The sequence below is a fragment of the Syngnathoides biaculeatus genome, chromosome 2 (assembly GCF_019802595.1).
Source record: "Syngnathoides biaculeatus isolate LvHL_M chromosome 2, ASM1980259v1, whole genome shotgun sequence".
NCBI lineage: Eukaryota > Metazoa > Chordata > Actinopteri > Syngnathiformes > Syngnathidae > Syngnathoides > Syngnathoides biaculeatus.
Genome location: NC_084641.1, coordinates 19,153,170 through 19,171,018, shown reverse-complemented (window position 1 = coordinate 19,171,018; position 17,849 = coordinate 19,153,170). Strand labels below are relative to the sequence as shown.

The 17,849-nt window shown below is 43.0% G+C and overlaps 1 protein-coding gene across 7 annotated transcripts; it reads right to left on the bottom strand.

Moving 5' to 3' along the window:
• Positions 1-126: 126 nt before the first annotated feature.
• On the bottom strand, positions 127-15,925 carry pou6f1 (POU class 6 homeobox 1). Of its 7 annotated transcripts, XM_061839514.1 has the most exons (13): positions 15,654-15,920; positions 15,525-15,565; positions 14,846-14,925; positions 11,207-11,306; positions 10,245-10,425; positions 10,018-10,157; positions 9,642-9,867; positions 7,661-7,923; positions 7,451-7,579; positions 4,739-4,972; positions 4,515-4,671; positions 4,250-4,418; positions 127-2,836 (listed from the first exon to the last, which is right to left on the bottom strand). In XM_061839514.1, the coding sequence occupies exons 3-13, from the start codon at positions 14,869-14,871 to the stop codon at positions 2,491-2,493; spliced, it is 1,971 nt and encodes a 656-aa protein (XP_061695498.1). In that variant the 5' UTR covers positions 14,872-14,925; positions 15,525-15,565; positions 15,654-15,920; the 3' UTR covers positions 127-2,490. The 7 variants fall into 7 exon arrangements, 6 of the variants coding, with proteins under 6 accessions (XP_061695498.1, XP_061695503.1, XP_061695526.1 ...); XM_061839519.1 differs by having other exon boundaries at positions 4,515-4,650; positions 15,525-15,918; XM_061839542.1 differs by having other exon boundaries at positions 11,207-11,286; positions 15,525-15,918.
• Positions 15,926-17,849: the final 1,924 nt, after the last annotated feature.

Sequence of the window (17,849 nt, the reverse complement as noted above, 5' to 3'; positions counted from 1 at the left end):
TACTTGAACATATTGTCTATCCCTGGTTCAGTCTAAATCAATCACAATAAATGCATCTTTTCCCCATTTATAAATTCAATTGGTCTGAATATCAAAATGTATAGCCACAAAACAACGATTATTAAGTAAAGTAAAGACAGTTTATTTACATTTTACAAAAAAACAACCAACTTAGTTTTTTCTTTACTGTCTCCAAAGCCTTGTCTTCCCAGTTGAGTAAAATTTATAAATATGCTACCATATTTCTATAATCTTGCTTCTTTTATACCTTAATGGTATTTAACAATTTTTTTGTACATTTTTCCATAAAACATAACAGGCAAAACATATGCATTGTTTAGTAGATGTGTGATCTCCTGTTCGACCACAAATCATATTTATTCTTCATAACAGCAGCTGTTCTGTTACGACTGCAATGTTAAAAGCGTTGTTACCTTTCAATATCTAAAAACAGTGAAACATAAAAAAATCATAATTCATATGGCCCACCAACATGGTTGTAACTTGCACAGTACAAAATCATTCATGACATCTCTTCACGTGTCAATAAAGTGCAAAGAATCCTTGACATATAACACTAAGGTTAAAAATAACAACTGCCAGTTAGTAGAAAAAAAACATAAATACATGCAACACACTCAAGTTATTACACACATAATTCATAACATATGCAATTCCATCCATTTTATTGATGGTAGACTCGTTGAATGTATCTAAAATGTTATTGGCGTAGGGTGATTTTCAAAGTGAACGTAAATTTGTTAAGTTATTTTTTATATAATGAATATGGTGGCTCAGCAGGTAGAGCGTTAAACTCACAGTTCTGAGGTCCCAGGTTCAATCCCGGACCCCCCTGTGTGGCGTTTGCACGTTCTCCCCGTGCCTGCGTGGGTTTCCTCCGGGCACTCTGGTTTCCTACCACATCCCAAAAACATGCAACATTAATTGGACACTCTAAATTGCCCCTAGGTGTGATTGTGAGTGCGGCTGTTTGTCTCAATGTGCCCTGTGATTGGCTGGCAACCAGTTCAGGGTGTAGCCTGCCTCCTGCCCGTTGACAGCTGGGATAGGCTCCAGCACTCTCTGTGACCCTTGTGAGGATAAGTGGCTAAGAAAATGGATGGATGACTTTTTCTTTTGAAGTGGAGGCTTGAGACTCACCTTTGAAATCCGTCTGGCAATAGACCGACTTGCAGTCACATACAGACGTGGTGTTACCTTATCTGGAACATTTCTCAACTTCTACCATGCAGCATTGTACTGGGACCCTTGTGAGGATAAGCGGCGAAGAAAATGGCTGGATGGAAAAAAAATCCAGCTTGAGATGAGGAGTAATGTTTATCACTGAAAAAAGACGTGAGACAGGAAAGCTGCAATAGATAGTGATTATCTATCCATCCATCTATTTTCTGAGCTGCTTATCCCCACAAGGGTCACAGGACTGCTGGCGCCTATCCCAGCAATCTCCGAGCAGGAGGCGGAGTACACCCTGAACTGGTTGCTGGCCAATCGCACGGCACATCAAAACAAACATTTTCACTCATAATCACACCTATGGGCAATTTAGAGTCTGGGGTCATGTTTCAGGGATGTCGGAGGAATACCAGAGTGCCCGGAATAAAAACACACAGGCACAGGGAGAACATGCAAACTCCACACAGGCGAGCCGGGATTTGAACTGCGATTCTCTGAACTGAGAGGCCAACGCTCTAACCAGATGCTCCACCGTGCGGCCAGATTGTGATGAAATCATGACTAATTGAATCAAAACACTATGCTTGCATAAGTGGCCATATATGAGCCACAAATACATTTATAAAACCGAGGACTTGTAATAACTTCAAACACCAACAACGACTCTTGTGAAAGTGTAAAAGATCCAATGCAGCTACCTTCACCTTTTATGATTATCAAGAATTATCAAACAACAGAATGTCCCTGACCTGTTGTGGCTCTGCAAATGCAATTTGGTAATAAATATGATACAGTGGAACCTCTTAAGTCTCTCCGATTGAAAGCGACTTTCCCCATAGCAGGTTCAAACTGCCACTCTGAAAATGCCTTTATGAACTGAATATTTTTCAAGTAACTATCAAGTGTAAAAATAAGTTGTTCGCTGTAAAACAACGGTCCTGTCTTTGATACCAAGCGACGACAAGTCTTTTTGCCAAATAACCCCAAAACGCATCTGAAAAGGGAAAGTACGGAGTTAATCCTTTAATAAATGCTAAGATGAGGTCCTGTGATAATTTTGCATTCAAAGTTTGACTTTTTGTGCAACTTCTGGAGGCCTTTTTGCCAGAAAAAAACTCTTCCACTGTATGCACATATGAACAACAATGCCACAAATCTGTGTATGTTATTATTAGGAGGACCATGCAGACATACACTCAGTCTTAGAAGTTAAGGACTGTACTTGCATTGAATTTTAGAGTGTGTAACTTCCTTCATGTTCTCGTATTTACAGGAAAGTCTGCAAAATTCCATTTTCTACTGGACCTGGAAAATGTTAATTTTGCTTGTGTTTTTCAGCGTTTGTCGCCGATTGCAAAACCAAACCCGCACCACCTCCCGGTCATAGTTCAGCTCCTTGGCGATTTCTGTGATCTCCTGGCCGGTCGGCAGCGAGTTCTTCTCGAAGTACGCGTTGAGGACCTCGATTGCTTGAGGCGTGAAACTGGTGCGGCGCTTGCGTTTTTTTGAAGGCTCGCCGCCGACAAACTCCATCAGGTTCTGTTGGCCCTTCTGGTTCCAGTGCTCGGCTTCGGCAAGCCACTTCTCCAGCACCGGCTTCAACTTCTGAGCGCTCTTGGGGGTAATATCCAGCTTTTCGAACCTGCAGCAGAATACATTTACGTTCAATGACATTAACTTACACATTTATATCGCGTAAGAATTAAAACATAAATTAAACAAGAAAGAGCAAGGCTTTCTGTATTTCTGTTTTCCAAATATACAACCTAGACTGCTGGAAATTAAAAGATTATCTGGTTTGAGAAAAACTTTGGTACTTTGGGAGCATTGCATCATAAACTTTCCCTCTCACTGCAAATGTGTTACAGTGGAAAAAAAAAAGTATTTGAACACCCTGCTATATCACAAGTTCTCCCACTTAGAAATCATGGAGGGGTCTGAAATTGTCCTCTGAGGTCCATGTCCACAGTGAGAGAGATAATTTAAAAAGAAAAATCCAGAAATCACAATGTATGATTTTTTAACACTTTGTGTGATACACCTGCAAATAAGTATTTCAACACCTGTCTATCAGCTAGAATTCTGACCCTCAAAGACCTGTTAGTCCGCCTTTAAAAGTCCACCTCCACTCCATGTATTATCCTGAGTCAGATGCGCCTGTGTGAGGTCGTTATCTGCATAAAGACACCTGTCCACCCCATACATTCAGTAAGAGTCAAACTTGTAACATGGCCAAGACCAAAGAGCTGTCCAAAGACACCAGAGACAAAATTGTAAAACTCCACACGGCTGGACAGGGCTACGGAGAAATTGCCATGCAGCTTGGTGAAAAAAGGTCCACTGTTAGCGCAATCATTAGAAAATGGAAGAAGCTAAACATGACGGTCAATCGTAATCGGAGTGGAGCCCCACGCAAGATATCACCTCGTGGGGTCTCAATGATCCTTAGAAAGGTGAGGAATCAGCCCAGGATTACACGACATGACTTGGTCAATGACATGAAAAGAGCTGGGACCACCGTTTGAAAAGTGACTGTTGGTAATACACTAAGACATCATGGTTTGAAATCATGCATGGCACGGAAGGTTCCTCTGCTTAAACCAGCACATGTCAAGGCCCGTCTTAAGCCCAATAGAAAATCTTTGGAGGGAGCTAGAACTCCGTGTTTCTCAGCGAGAGCCCAGAAAGGATCTTCTGACCTCGAGAAGATTTGTGTCGAGGAGTGGGCCAAAATCCCTCCTGCAGTGTGTGCAAACCTGGTGAACAACTACAGAAAACGTTTGACCTATGTAATCGCAAACAAAGGCTACTGTACCAAATATTAACCTTGGTTCTCTCAGGTGTTCAAATACTTATTTGCAGCTGTATCACAGAAATAAATTGTTAAAAAAATCATTATCTCTCTCACAATGGACATGCACCTACGATGAAAATTTCCTACCCCTCCATGATTTCCAAGTGGGAGAACTTGCAATTAGCAGGGTGTTGAAATACTTCTTTTCTTCACTGTAAATGCCCTATCCCTGTTTGCAAAAAAAAAACGGTTCTACTTCACCTGCAGATGGCAGACTGGCTGTAGGCTGGGCCCTCGGTGGCAGTCAGAGCCTGGCCCACTTGAGTCTGCGTCAGTCCCAACGAGAGCCGGCGGATTTTGAAATTCTTGGCAAACTCCCGTATTTCTTCCAGATTGATGCCCTCCTCGCTGCTGGCAGCCTGATGGGGCTCTGCCGGTGGGGTGGGGGGGGGGGGGGGGATTGATAAAGTACATAAAACTGGAGGGTACATAAAAGTGTCTGCAGAAGAGAAGCGGATGCACATACTACTGACAAGCTGGCCCACTTTTGCCGTATCGCCACAGGTGAGAGGGAGCGATGAGGACGCCGACGTGGTGCTCTTGAGGACTGACGGCTGTGGGGCAATGACAACGGGCAACTGGGTGGCAGCTGTTGCTGGCGCCTGTGCGGGGTCGTGTGCCAACTGAACAAATTAGTCCCATTTTCAAACCAAAAGATGCAACGTAAATACAACACAGCAGCTCGTGTACCTGGGGGCTCGGTTTGCAAGGTGCGGGCGGGACAGCAGCTTTGGGCAGAAGAGGAGCAGACGCCGCAACCGAGGCGGCTCCGTTCCCGACCGTGGCAAAGATTTGGCCCTGGGTGTTAAGGAGCAACTGTGGGGTGACTGTCTGAACCTGCAGTCCCTGGAGGGGAAGGGTTGGAGTAGCAGCCCCCCCAGCCAAGGAGGCTGGATTTACCAACAAAGGAAGAGTTCCAATCACCTGAGAACAGGGTACGAAAAATATCTATTTGGTAGAACATAAGCAAACTACTTCCACTCTCTGTCCCCTGTCCCACGGTATGAATTGTCTATAAGTCCGGTCATTTGCCGTTGAGGGGTTAAAAAAAAAGCTTCAATTAATAGTTGCAATCTTTGTCACTGTTACATAATGTCACGTCACGTAAAGACATCAATGTCAATAGCACATCATAGACGTCAAATGAACTGATTGATGATTGGTCTGATTGCGCCATTGAAACAAAACCTGTTATAATGTATAAATTATCAACAAGGCAGCATGGTGATGCGACTAGTTAGAGCATCTGCCTCACAGTTCTGAGGACCAGGGTTCAAGTCCCGGCCCCGCCTCTGTGGAGTTTGCGCGTTCTTCCCGTGGCTGCATGGGTGTTATTCCGGGTACTCCAGTTTCCTCCCCCATCCCGAAAACATGCACAGTAGGTTAAGTGAAGACTCTAAATTGTCCCTAGGTGTGAATGGTAGTTTATTTTATACGTGCCCTGCGATTGGCTAGCAACTGGTTAAGGGTGTACTTCGCCTCTAGCCTGAAGATAGCTGGGATAGGCTCCAACCTTTGTAAGGATAAGTGGCTCCAAAAATGGATGGATGGAAATTAGCAACATCATTGATTGTTATATATATGAAATAAAATTTTGTGCATGCACTCTGTTGCCCATCCCCTATCTAATACGATGCATTGGTATTTTATTTGATTTAGCACAGCACTTGAAAAAAAATTTATCTGATGTTTGGGGACCACACACCTTATGTAATCTTTCACTTTAAGACAGTGCTTCTTAACTGTTTTCTGTTACAACTCCCCCTCCCCTCCCCTGGGATGAAGAAAAAAAATTGCAACTCCCCACAGCCCCAGCATGTACACCTCTATATAACATTGTATATAAAGCATAATCCAATCTAATCCTTATAAACATAGAAGAAATTACAAAAGAAAGAGATCTACTGTAGTTCAGTGTACTGCCATCTCCTGCAGTTGATATGCACTATAGCAAATTATGTTCTTTAGGGTCTCACACACGCACACCCTGGCACACCAGTATTTAAGAGCGGTGCTTTAAGGAAGGGCGGCATGGTGGAACAACTAGTTAGTGTGTCGGCTTCACAGTTTGAGGACCAGGGTTCAAATCACGGCCCCGCCTGTGTGGAGTTTGGAATTTTTTTCCCCCGTGCCGGTGTCGGTTTTCCCAAGGGGCTCCGGTTTCCTCCCACATCCCAAAAACATCCATTCATTGGACTCTAAATTGCCCTTAGATGTGATTGTGAGTGTGGCTGTTGTCTGTCTTCATGTGCCCTGCGATTGGCTGTCAACCAGTTCGCGGTGTACCGCACTTTCTGGCCGATGAGCTGGGATTGGCTCTCTAACCAGTTACACCATCATGGCACCTCAATAAACTCCAGAACAATTAAAACATAACCAGAGGACGTATTTCAAACTCCCCTGTTGCACAGAAAAACTGTTCCAGCACAAACGGAATATAGATCACCCATTCCCCATGGCCATTAACCTGAAAAGGTCAAGTTAAAAAAAAAAAAGAAAGAAAAAGGAAAACGTGACCAGAGTTGCAATCTTAGTCCACTTAAGTATTAGCTAAAAGTGGGTGTACCCCACCTCCTGCCCATTGACGGCTGGGATAGGCTCCGGAACTCCCCGTGACCCTCGTGAGGATAAGCGGCTCGGATAATGGATAAGAGTGTTACCATTATTAGCACATACAGAACTTGTTCTGCTAAATTGTCGCAACTGGGATTGGGGATATTTGTATTTGGAATGGCAATCCCCAAACCACTACATCAATTCATTCATTCTTTTCTTACCCGCTTATTCTCACAAGGGTCGCAGGAGTTCTGAAGCTCAGTTGTCATTGGGCAGGAGGCAGGGAACATCCTGAACTGGTTGCCAGCCAATCGCAGGGCACATGGAGACAGACAACAGTCTCACTCACAATCACACCTAGGGGCAATTTCGAGTCTCCAATTAATGCATGTTTTGGGGATGTGGGAGAAAACCCACACAGGCATCGGGAAAACCTGGAAACTCCACACAGGCAGAGCCGGGATTTGAATCCTGGTCTTCAGAACCGTGAGTCCAATGCTCTACAGCTGCGCCACAAACAACTACATTAAATGTTTAATTTCATTTGTCATCTTGGTAAATGGATACTATATCCATGGGGCGGGGGGGCAATACAATGGATTCTGTCCCAATCCCATCCAAAACAGAATTCAAAGCTCAGTGTGAAAGTACATAAAGTTATTTACACAATTACACACTATTTTGTGTGTTTTTTCTTTTTTTTCTTTATTTATTAACAGAGGTTAAGAGCTCTATTATTAAAACACCTGGGAATATTTGTTAAATGTGATGAAAAAAAATGCATATGCCTCCTTTTCAAAAACCTGTTGCATTTCTATCTGCTTTAAGATCATTCCTCATACCAACCTGTCCCTGTGTGGTCGTTAGGATCTGGCTGGTGATTCCGGCCATGTTGGACATGGCGTTGGTGATAATGGGACTGGAGGTGAGGGAACTGAGAAACTGGGTCTGCGCTCCCAGTGATGCAGCACTGATCTGGGGAGAAAAATGAAAAGCTGGAAAGTAAAAGGATGTGTAAAAAATTTGGAGGTAGATCTCAAGTCTCGACTTCCTTACAAGTGCAGGATTGATGGCGAGTCCCGCTGTCTGCAGCGCAGCCACTGAAATGTTGGACTGGCCGGCCACACTTGCTGCTGGAGTGACTTGAGCGACTCCCTCTTGAGCAGCAGAGATGACGGCGGCTGGTGTCGACTGAGGCAAGGCGCTGCAAGGCTGCTGCGATGGCGTCTGCACCGGCTGTATGGAACCCGGTGGAGGCTGGAACACAGCCTGCGTGCTGCTTTGTAGCTGAGGCTGAACGGGATTCAGAACCGTCGCACCTGAGTGGAGAAATGATCAAGAGTACAATTTTTGAATGTGATTCTGTAAGACAAAGCTGAAGCGAAGTATTTGAAGCTCACTGTACATTGGGTGCTCGTTTTATGACGCTATGATGTCCATTTCGAGATTCTGAACTAATTTGTGCAGCGCATTGGTCAGCGCATGGCTCAAAAAGGCTAATCACTTACTGCCATGCGTATTGTTTCTCATTTGCCTGTTTTATATTTATGACCTGTAAGTCTTCTCTCTCTGTGTCTCGCTCTCATACATTACTTTCATCCACTTGTTTTTACCAACAATTAATTACATGACACCTAAGTGAAAATAAAGCAAAAAGTCTAGACAATCAAGACAAACCCAAATCAACATTACTTTGTTTTAATAAATCAATTCTTGACAAACTTGAATTAAAAAGCACAACGTTTCAACCAGATGATTGAAAGTAATAGATTTCCACTGAACAGAGTCTTACTGATGCATGCGAGTTGAATGCTGAGTTCAGTTTTAAATATTAATGCATTGCTTTGATGGTATTGCGAGATTCATGGAAACTTGTCGTTTTTACCTTGTTATCTATTGCATGTGCTTCAGTTCTCTATGAGTAATTGGAAGTTTGTTCTTGTGATATACTTTCTCCTGAATCAAAAAAAATTAGAAACGTAAATGTGGAAAAATAGGATATCCATTTTCACCCCCCCAGCAAAAAAAAAAAATGTCAATCACGTCTCAGACCATAAACATGTTGATAGACTAAAACATGTATCCCTATTAATTCCAATGAAAAGTGTGAACTTAATAGTTCCAAAATTCCTGCTACACTTCAGAGCTCATGATATCATAGTTTAATGGCTATCCAATCATCTATTTTCTTTGCTGCTTATCCTCACAAGAGTTGCGGTGAGAGCTGGAGCCAAACACAGCTGTCAATGGGCAGGAGTACACCCAATCGCAGGGCACATAGAGACAAACAGCCACACTCACAATCACACCTCGGAGCAATTTAGAGTGTTCAATTAACGTTGCATGTTTTTGGGATGTGGGAGGAAACCGCAGTGCCCAGAGAAAATCTACACACGCAAGGGGAGAACATGCAAACTCCACAAAGGTGGGTCCGGGATTGAACCCAGGATCTCAGAACTGTGAGGCCAACACTTTACCAGCTGAGCCACCGTGCTGACCTTAATGGCTATTCTAAAAATAAAAGTAATCATATTAATGATAAAATGACAGACGGATAAAAAAAAACTGAGAAAAATAAAAGATATAACAGGGAAAAAGAAAAAATGAAGAAAATAAAATAACAATAATAGACTGGCATGTTGGCGAGCTAGTTAGCAGACCCGTTCAGATGTCACGGGTTCATATCTGGGCTCCAGTGTGGAGTTCCCATGTTCTCCCCATGATCGATTGGGTTTTCTGTCAGTATTTCAGTTCTTTCTTATAAAAGCATGCAATACTATTTTGTTCTAAGGTGCGAATTTGTGACTGAGAATCGTTGTTTGTCTCTATGCGACTGGATAGCAGTGTACCCCGCTTCTTGCCATAAATAAGCTAAGATGAGCAATGGCGGAACTGCGACCTGAATGAGAATAAGCAGTTTTGAAAATGGAGGAATGCAAAATAATAATAACAACAATACAAATCTGATTTTGACCCACATGTACCTATCAAAACTTTTTGGCATTGTTATCATTGCCGACATCATCGGCATCATTACCTTGAAGGCCAGCGAAGGGCAGCTTAAGGAGATTCGCGGGCTGCGTGGCGGCAGCGAGTCCAGACAGAGTAGCTACATTGGTCGTCGGCAGGGTGAGAACCGCCAGACCCGCCTGGCCGCCAATGGGACCGCCCATACTGATGGGGATGAGCAAGGGCTGGGCCACGGAGCCTGTCTGGGACAACATGCCCGTCATCAGAGTGGCCAGACTTTCTTGGGACAGAACCTGTGTGGTAAAATAACCCATTAACTCAAACGATGTCTGTACGCTCCTTACGCAAATGTTGATGATCGTGTTGAATTTGACACGGGAAATCAAATGTAAGAGTTGATTTTGGGAATGGCGATGTTTTATAGCAAATGCACAAAGCCAGACCTGGGGACAACCTTGTACCGTGACGGGCACAGTAGCCGCAGGAGGCTGCGGCAATGATACGCTGATGGGCACAACCGGAGTGAGGGTTGGGACGGTGGGGGCTGCCACCTCTCCGGATGCTGCTTGCTGCTTGCCACCGACTGCACGAGCACAAAGGGCGAGGTGGTGGAAGTGGCGCTTTTTACTCAAGAGCAAATTGAAAATCAAAACTGTAACTTTTATCTTACCGACTCCCCCAGGGTCCTGGGGTCCAGTATGGTTGTCCCGTGGGCGACTACACTCAAGTTGAGCCCCTCCCTCCTCTGTTTTTCCTTCGCTCCTCTTCCCTTCAGGTGTCGATGAAGACAGAGTTGCATCAACCTCAACCTCTAGCACTCGTATTGTCTCATGGCCAGACATCACGATGACCTGAAGATGACAAACGGTAAAATATGAAACGGAGGACGGATGCATTTTATTCTATTCTCTGGATCATTTGTAATTCTGTAATAGACAATCTTCAAAACTACATCCCAGCTCGCCACCACATGGCTATTATGTTGCATTCAATAGATGCTGGAATGTAGGAAATATCACAACTTGATCTTGCAAGTTTTGACTTGAAAGGATTCCACTTGAAGATAAATAGATAAGCAAAACAGTGGAACTTTCAAGGCAAATGTCTCAGCTGCCCTACAACTTGGGAGTTTTAACAAACTTGGAAGACAAAAACTGTAGAACTCCAAAATCTCCCCAACGTCTGAAGTTGGTACCACTTCGCAAGACGTGTCTTTGGGTTTTTTGGGATACAGGGTTGCCAGTTGCGTCGGAAAGGACACGTGATGATGACCATCAAGTTGAAAACCTAATGCTGACTTAATAATATGATTTCATAGCGATACTTGAATTCTGAACAATTCCTCAGTTTCCACACTGGCAAAACTCATCAGCTGAAACCGTGGTGGATTTATTGAGTTTGCTTGTTTACATGTTGCTGTAACTAACTTTTGAACAACATTCTTCAGCCTGGCTACATGCAACTTCATTTAATACAATATGTATCTGAAGGGTTCCAGGCAGACTAACCCACAAATGTGATTTGATTGGATTAACGCGCACATACTGTATGGAGGTTTGAGAAGCAATGTAATTAGAGGACAAGGTACATAGAGACTGAGACTGAGACAGAGAGGGAGAAAATGATGCATACCTGGTTGCCTGTGGCAGGAAATTTCAAAAGGCAGGGTTTAAATGGCTGAAAAAAGACTTCTGCGCTTAGACAGTGAACAGCTAAAGGAGGACAAAGAAGCCTAGCATGTTAAAACACAAATGAGGAGAGCATGAGTAACGCAACATAAGCAATGGTAAGCAACAGCTTACAAGCAGCTCAAGCAATGTTTTCTTTCAAACAACCCTCGGCACTCTGGTAAAGAGCAACGCTTACCATCCACACACAGCAACCGATTTTTAGACCATTGCAATTTGCAAGACCCCCGTCCCAAATGGCTAGAAATATTCTTCGTGCAGAGTTTGGCAGGGTAAAATCCTCAAATTTAATTGTAGTGGTCTGTTCATCCATCCATTTTCTTAGCCGCTTATCTTCACAAGGGTCGCGGGGAGTGCCGGAGCCCATCAACAGGCAGGAGGCGAGGTACACCCTGAACTGGTTGCCCGCCAATCGCAGGGCACATGGAGACAGACAACAGCCGCACTCACAATCACACCTAGGGGCAATTTAGAGTGTCCAATTAATGTCGCATGTTTTCGGGATGTGTGAGGAAACCGGAGTGCTCGGAGAAAACCCACACAGGCACGGGGAGAAAATGTAAACGCCACACAGATGGGGTTGGGCTTAAACCCAGGTCCTCAGAACTGTGAGGCCAACACTTTCCAGCTGATCCACGGTGCCGCCCACTTTGAAACTCTTCCCATTTAATTTAAAAATCCATCCATCCATATTCAACACCGGTTATCCTGGATTGGGTCAGCGGGCGCCGGAGCCTATAACAGCTGAGCCACGTGCTGTTTTCATAATCTTTGATGTCCTTTCATCAGGTTTGCAAGATCATTTGGGTTGGAAATGCACAGAATGTCATTTTTCAAGCTATTCTAGTTGTTTTTTTTTTTTTTTTTTTTTTTTCAAAACTAGATTTGGAAACAGTCATTAATATCTGACATGCAAGCTTTGCACTGATTGGATCGCTCATCTTACCCTATTTGAATATGTAAAACAGCTTAGCTCTGATTGGATCGTATCACGGTGTCCGCCAGAGTCTAGACGATTGAGGCAGCCCGGCACTCTTAGCAATTCTGTGTCCTTCTGTATCTTACGGTCATTGTGAAGCGCAATTAAAAAAGCGGTGGATTGTTGACAAACAATTTTTTTTTTTCCTATTGTACCGGTTCTACCTCCAACCGACATCGCTCCACCCAGTGTAGTCGATTCTCCGTTAGTCTTTTTCCAGCCCGAGCGGTGACAATGGAACCGCTTTTGAAAACCTCCTCCGACCTGGTTCTAAAACAGAGGCCTAAGCGAGCTCTAACCCAACTGGCAACTGATTGGTCGACAGATGTACGAGTTTCTTTAAACATAGGCACTTATGAGCTTCACAATCTTGGGGTCTTGCTACAATTCAAAATTTGAATCACCGTTTTAACGTTGGTGCTTTCACTCAACGGAAAAAAATATTTCCAGATTTAGCGAGCTACACCGGCTCAAGACATATCCAGTAAACAGTATATAAAGCCTCACATATTGTGTTTTACATCAGTATGTAACAATATTAATAATGTGTAATTGGAATGTGGATGAAAAAGCAAAGCAGGTGAGCAGAATGTACACAAATGCACGTACAAATTCTGTACATTCAAATAGATGGAGCCAGTGAGGCTCTCTCTGTTTAACAAACTTAATAAACAAACAAACAGGTTGGCCGGGCATCCACTTGTGAATCGATCATGTGCAGGGGGTTCTGGGTAACAATACACGATGGTCCAGTCCAGTCAGGTTCTTCCACGTTGCCCAATGTACAGCAGGCTCAGAGCAGCTTTTCCTCTGAGGCTGGCTTCATCCATATTGGCAAAATATTAAATAAGAGACACGGAAGGCATGACAAGAAATGAGCATGTCAACTTCTTCTTGATCCCATTCCAATAGGGAATGTGATCACAAAGAGGATATGGGTGAAAATTTAAAGATATTACAAGGCCATGTTTGCACCCTAACCCTAATACTTTCATTCTGAAGAGCGAAATAGGAATTGCACAAACTTTTTTTTTCTATTAGCATGGCTGAACAGGTCCTTCTCCTGGTAACTTTTGATATTGCAGTTGGCTCACTGCATATCACAGAACACCAACATCGCAGCAGACTCTGTGATGTGACCATGCGCACGTGTACATCGTGATGCCGATGCACAAACAAAAAATCATGCAGCCCTAGTGGATAACAGCCACAAAGTGGACATGTATTTGGATTATTAACCGAAAAAAAAAAAACACATCAGCAATTTCAAGGCCGCCTGATTTGCAAGTCTTACGCCGTTTAATACAATCAGCATTCAATCAACAAACTGCATAATTGTCAAACTTAAATTAAATCACATAATCAGTGACATGTTTTGCATAAATGTAAAAAAAAAAAATAGACCACTGCACCTTTAACTACACTAAAAATAATCCATTAGTGTAGGAAAATATGGTCACCAATTGTATATTATTTTAGATACAGTAAATGTTATTTTTTCAAACGTTTTTTTTTTTAATTATGTATTCTAGAAAAAATAATTTCGACCGATTCAGAGTGGACACAGCCTCTTGGCCCGGGTCAGGTGTGATAGGCACACTTGCAACCCTAGTGAGAATACGTTTTACAGAAGATGGATGGATGGATGGAGTTCTCCTGTGGTGTGAGATGTGTTAAGAATAATTTTTTTCCCCTCCTTGATCATCTTGGAAAACAATCGGAGACGGCAATTGTAAGTGTTGAACTATTTCAGTCTTTACTATCACAAATCCTTATGCGTGAGGTCCACTAGTTCGGCCAAGCCTCAGACTCCTTGACTGTGGTATGAAATGGAACAATGGCAAATTAGGAAGTTAGATGAAACTTGCGCTGTTGCTGAACACAAATTGAAGTCCAACTGCTTCACTGAGTGTTTGCATTGTGTGTCTCACAAATCATTCGCCACAATAAAAATGAGGAGAGACATTTGCAGCGTAGTGTAGTAAACAGGTATACTCAAGAGCGAGGCGAGTTTGTTTCCCTTTTCCATTTTTTGTTCTAAAATTCCTTTTTATTTGCATTTTTGAGAAGTCAGTCCTCGTCCTGACATTTTTACCTGTCTTAAAGTGGGGAAACTCAAGAGTGTCATTATGTGTGTGTGTGTAGTCATGTGTTGGTCACCTCAAGTCCACCACACACTATAGTAGCAGTAAAAAAACATGCAGATTTTGTTTCCATGTCATTTGTATGTGCACAGTCTCTCACATAAATAAATGGTTTAAGACAAAGGTGTCAAACTGTGGCCCGCGGGCCAAACTTGTGTACTTATATTTGGCCCGCGCGGCCATTTCAAATTAATATTAGAGCTGGGCCGCCGGTATTACAAGTATTACACACTTGTTTGGTTCCATATTGAAAGGTTCATTTGTTCAACCTCGGCCCGCGGCTTTGTTCAATTTAAAATTTTGGCCCACCGTGAATTTGAATTTGACACCTGTGGTTTAAGATGTGAAAATTTGGTACGTTTATAACAAAGTAAGTGCAAATCTAAAAATGACCCTGCTGGCTTTTTGATGGCTGGAGTGGAGATCAGAGCGAGAAGGTATTTTTTGGCAGATGAGTTACCTGCTCGTTGACAGCAAGCGGGGCATCCCTGTCAGGAAGGTCCTGGGACTTCATGGCTCGGCTGCACCGCTTGTATCCTCCTGGGTTGCAAATAAACAGTCAATACGGTCTGTTTTAATAAACTCATTTTAATAGAAACACGTGGATCGTTTCGTATTCGTGGCTATTTATGGGGCGGACTATTTAGAGGGGCCTATAAACAGGGCCCACTGTGTTGCACTTGTCTGCAGAGGAGGTGGGGGCTGGAGGACATCCACTGATGGCGGGCATGAGGCGAATGCAAAAATTGACAGAATGGGGGAAAAAAATCCGAACGGTTCATTTCTCGCCGCTGGGGTGCAGTTAAGACGTGCCGATGTGCCAAAACTTTAGCGGAGCTTGTGTTAATGGTCTCGCCGCCATGCAACACCCCCACATCCGGACCAATAAAAGTCTCGTCGGTCACTTTAGGACATCATCACAGACTACCATATTCGCCATTATGAATCGCTGTCTCTTTATCATAAATATATAAATTATGCTAATTGCGAGCATTGCATATTAACCCAAACTCATTTCCTGCAGCAGTTTGACTGCTGCGCGCGAACGAGGCGACAAGAGTCGTGTTTTTTACAAGTAGGTTTTGTTTTGCAATTTTTGTTGTTGTTGTTGTTGTTGTTTTCTAAAACGGCCAACTTACCGCTCCTACAGGGTCCTTGTCACAGTTTGGTTCGGTCGCAGCTAATTAAAAATGCATGTCAGCTCCCAGACAGGCGCAGTGGCTGCACACACAAAAGCCATTTGCATTGATAAAAAGCTTTTGAGGTACCTTGGCCTCTCGTCTCGCCTCGCCGCGATGCCCACACTTCGGCTCATCCCCCCCACACCCCCAAAAACGCCTCCAGGCGCCTCACGAGCACCCATGTGAGGCACTAAATCGGCGAGAATCGGCAGAAATGTGCCCTTTTTGCTACTACGTCATGAGCATAATTTATGCAAGAAAAAAAGCTTGCATTGAAAATGTCTGCCGCGAGTTGAGAGGCGCCGTGGCGCTCTTAAAGGGCCAGTGCACAAAATACGCCACACACAAGTGGGAACTCATCTAGATATATTTTGTAACTGTTGTTAAATGTACCACGAGATCTATACATTATTACTGCAGAGGTAATGCGATAAAAAAAATACGGGTGGTCTTTTTCATTCGGATGTTTTTTTTTTTGACATCTATTTTAAATTTGACTGTATTAGAGATTGCAAATGTGAAATACACTTCTTTTGCTTGTTCTAGAAGGTTGTCCGTGAGTTTTATTCTGGTCCGCTGGCTTAATCACACTGCAGCTGGCTAACACTGGCTAAATCACACACACACACACACACACACACACACACACACACACACACCACACACACACACACACCACACACACACACACACACACGCACAAAAAACGTGCATGTTGGGTTAATAAAAAGACTTTAAAACAGGGGTCACCAACATGGTGCCCACAGACCAAGTAAAGGATCACTTGAGTACATGACAAGACTGTTTTGTTCTAAAAACTCAAATAAATAGAACTGATGGTTTCCGACAAAGGTTTCTAGGAGTTTTAATCTCTTCTTACTAACTTCCTAGTGAGATTTCCTAGAAGTGAGCATTATTTGAAAATGTAAACTCTTGCAGAGGTTTACACAAATAAAATGTTCCATCTCGACTCAGCAATTATCACATTCCTTCCTTGTTCATACCTGTCAACTCGTACGGTTTAGCCGTAGTTCATACAGATTTTGTGGTGAACCTTACGTATATGGCCGTCTATCACAATTCATACGCTTTCTGAAAATTTCCAAAGTGCAAAGTCAATATGGATGGATGCTGTAATTTTGAGCCGAAGGGTCAGCATTTAGAGTTGGTGAAGAAAGTTACACATGAATACAATTCTGAACACAGTAATGCCACTAAATAGACTTTGATAATTAGACATTAACTTCAGATATGATCATTATGGAGATCTACAATTAAAATAATTGAAAAACTTTGTTTTTTTTCCCTCCGTTATTTTGACATATAATTTACTTCAGTATGTTATGAGGATTTTTTGCTCTCTATAAGGATTTTTTGGGTAATTTATACAGGTTGGCGCTCCGAAAAAAGTTATGCTTGTTAAATCGTGTTGATGATTATTGTGTGAAATACAGTAAATAACACAAGCGCATAGATGAACATCATTAACTGTTAATAACTGGTAATTAGAGGTAATATGACAAGACTGAAAAGTCAAACTGCTCTAAATTGCATGGGGACTGCATCATTTGCACAATTTCCACGATATCAGTGTTACCACACTAGTGGTACACTTCCATTGGTTAAAAACATTCGATATTTCTGTTAAAAATTGTGCCAAACATATGTGCGTTCATCTGAGATGACACGCTGTGGCGACCCCGAAAGGGACAAGCCGAAAGAAACTTTATTTGTGTTCATTTTTATGTCTTAAATGGAGATTTTATTTGAGCGCCTCTTTGTTCTCACACTGTAATCTCCGCCAATCACAGTCTTTGTTAATGACTCAATCATTGTGCAACAATGGTACTGTAGCCGCAAGACGCCACAACCTTCTCCTTTGAATTCCCTCTGCCTTCTGCCTCTGACCAGGTGTTTTGACACATCACGTTTGCCTCTTCTTGTGATTGTCTGCCAGCCTTCTGCCGTCGACTTCAACCTCAGCGCGTTTGTTTGCCTGTCTTCACGGCTGTCGGTGATTTGAGTCTGTACGAACACGATGAACTTCCCCGTCCTGCTCTCTGTGCTGTTGATTAAGGCAACAATGAAGTACTCTGACCTGCCACCTGTGAATTCAAAGGTCAAAGGTTTTCTTGTTTGTCATTTCTTAGTACAACTACAAAAGAAACGAAACTGTCTACTCCTTTGTTAATAGCAGTGTGAAGCGCATCAGAGCGTTAAACAATCAGAAATAACATAGAATAAAACAACTCAAAACAGCAGCAGCGACATTCTGTGTACAGG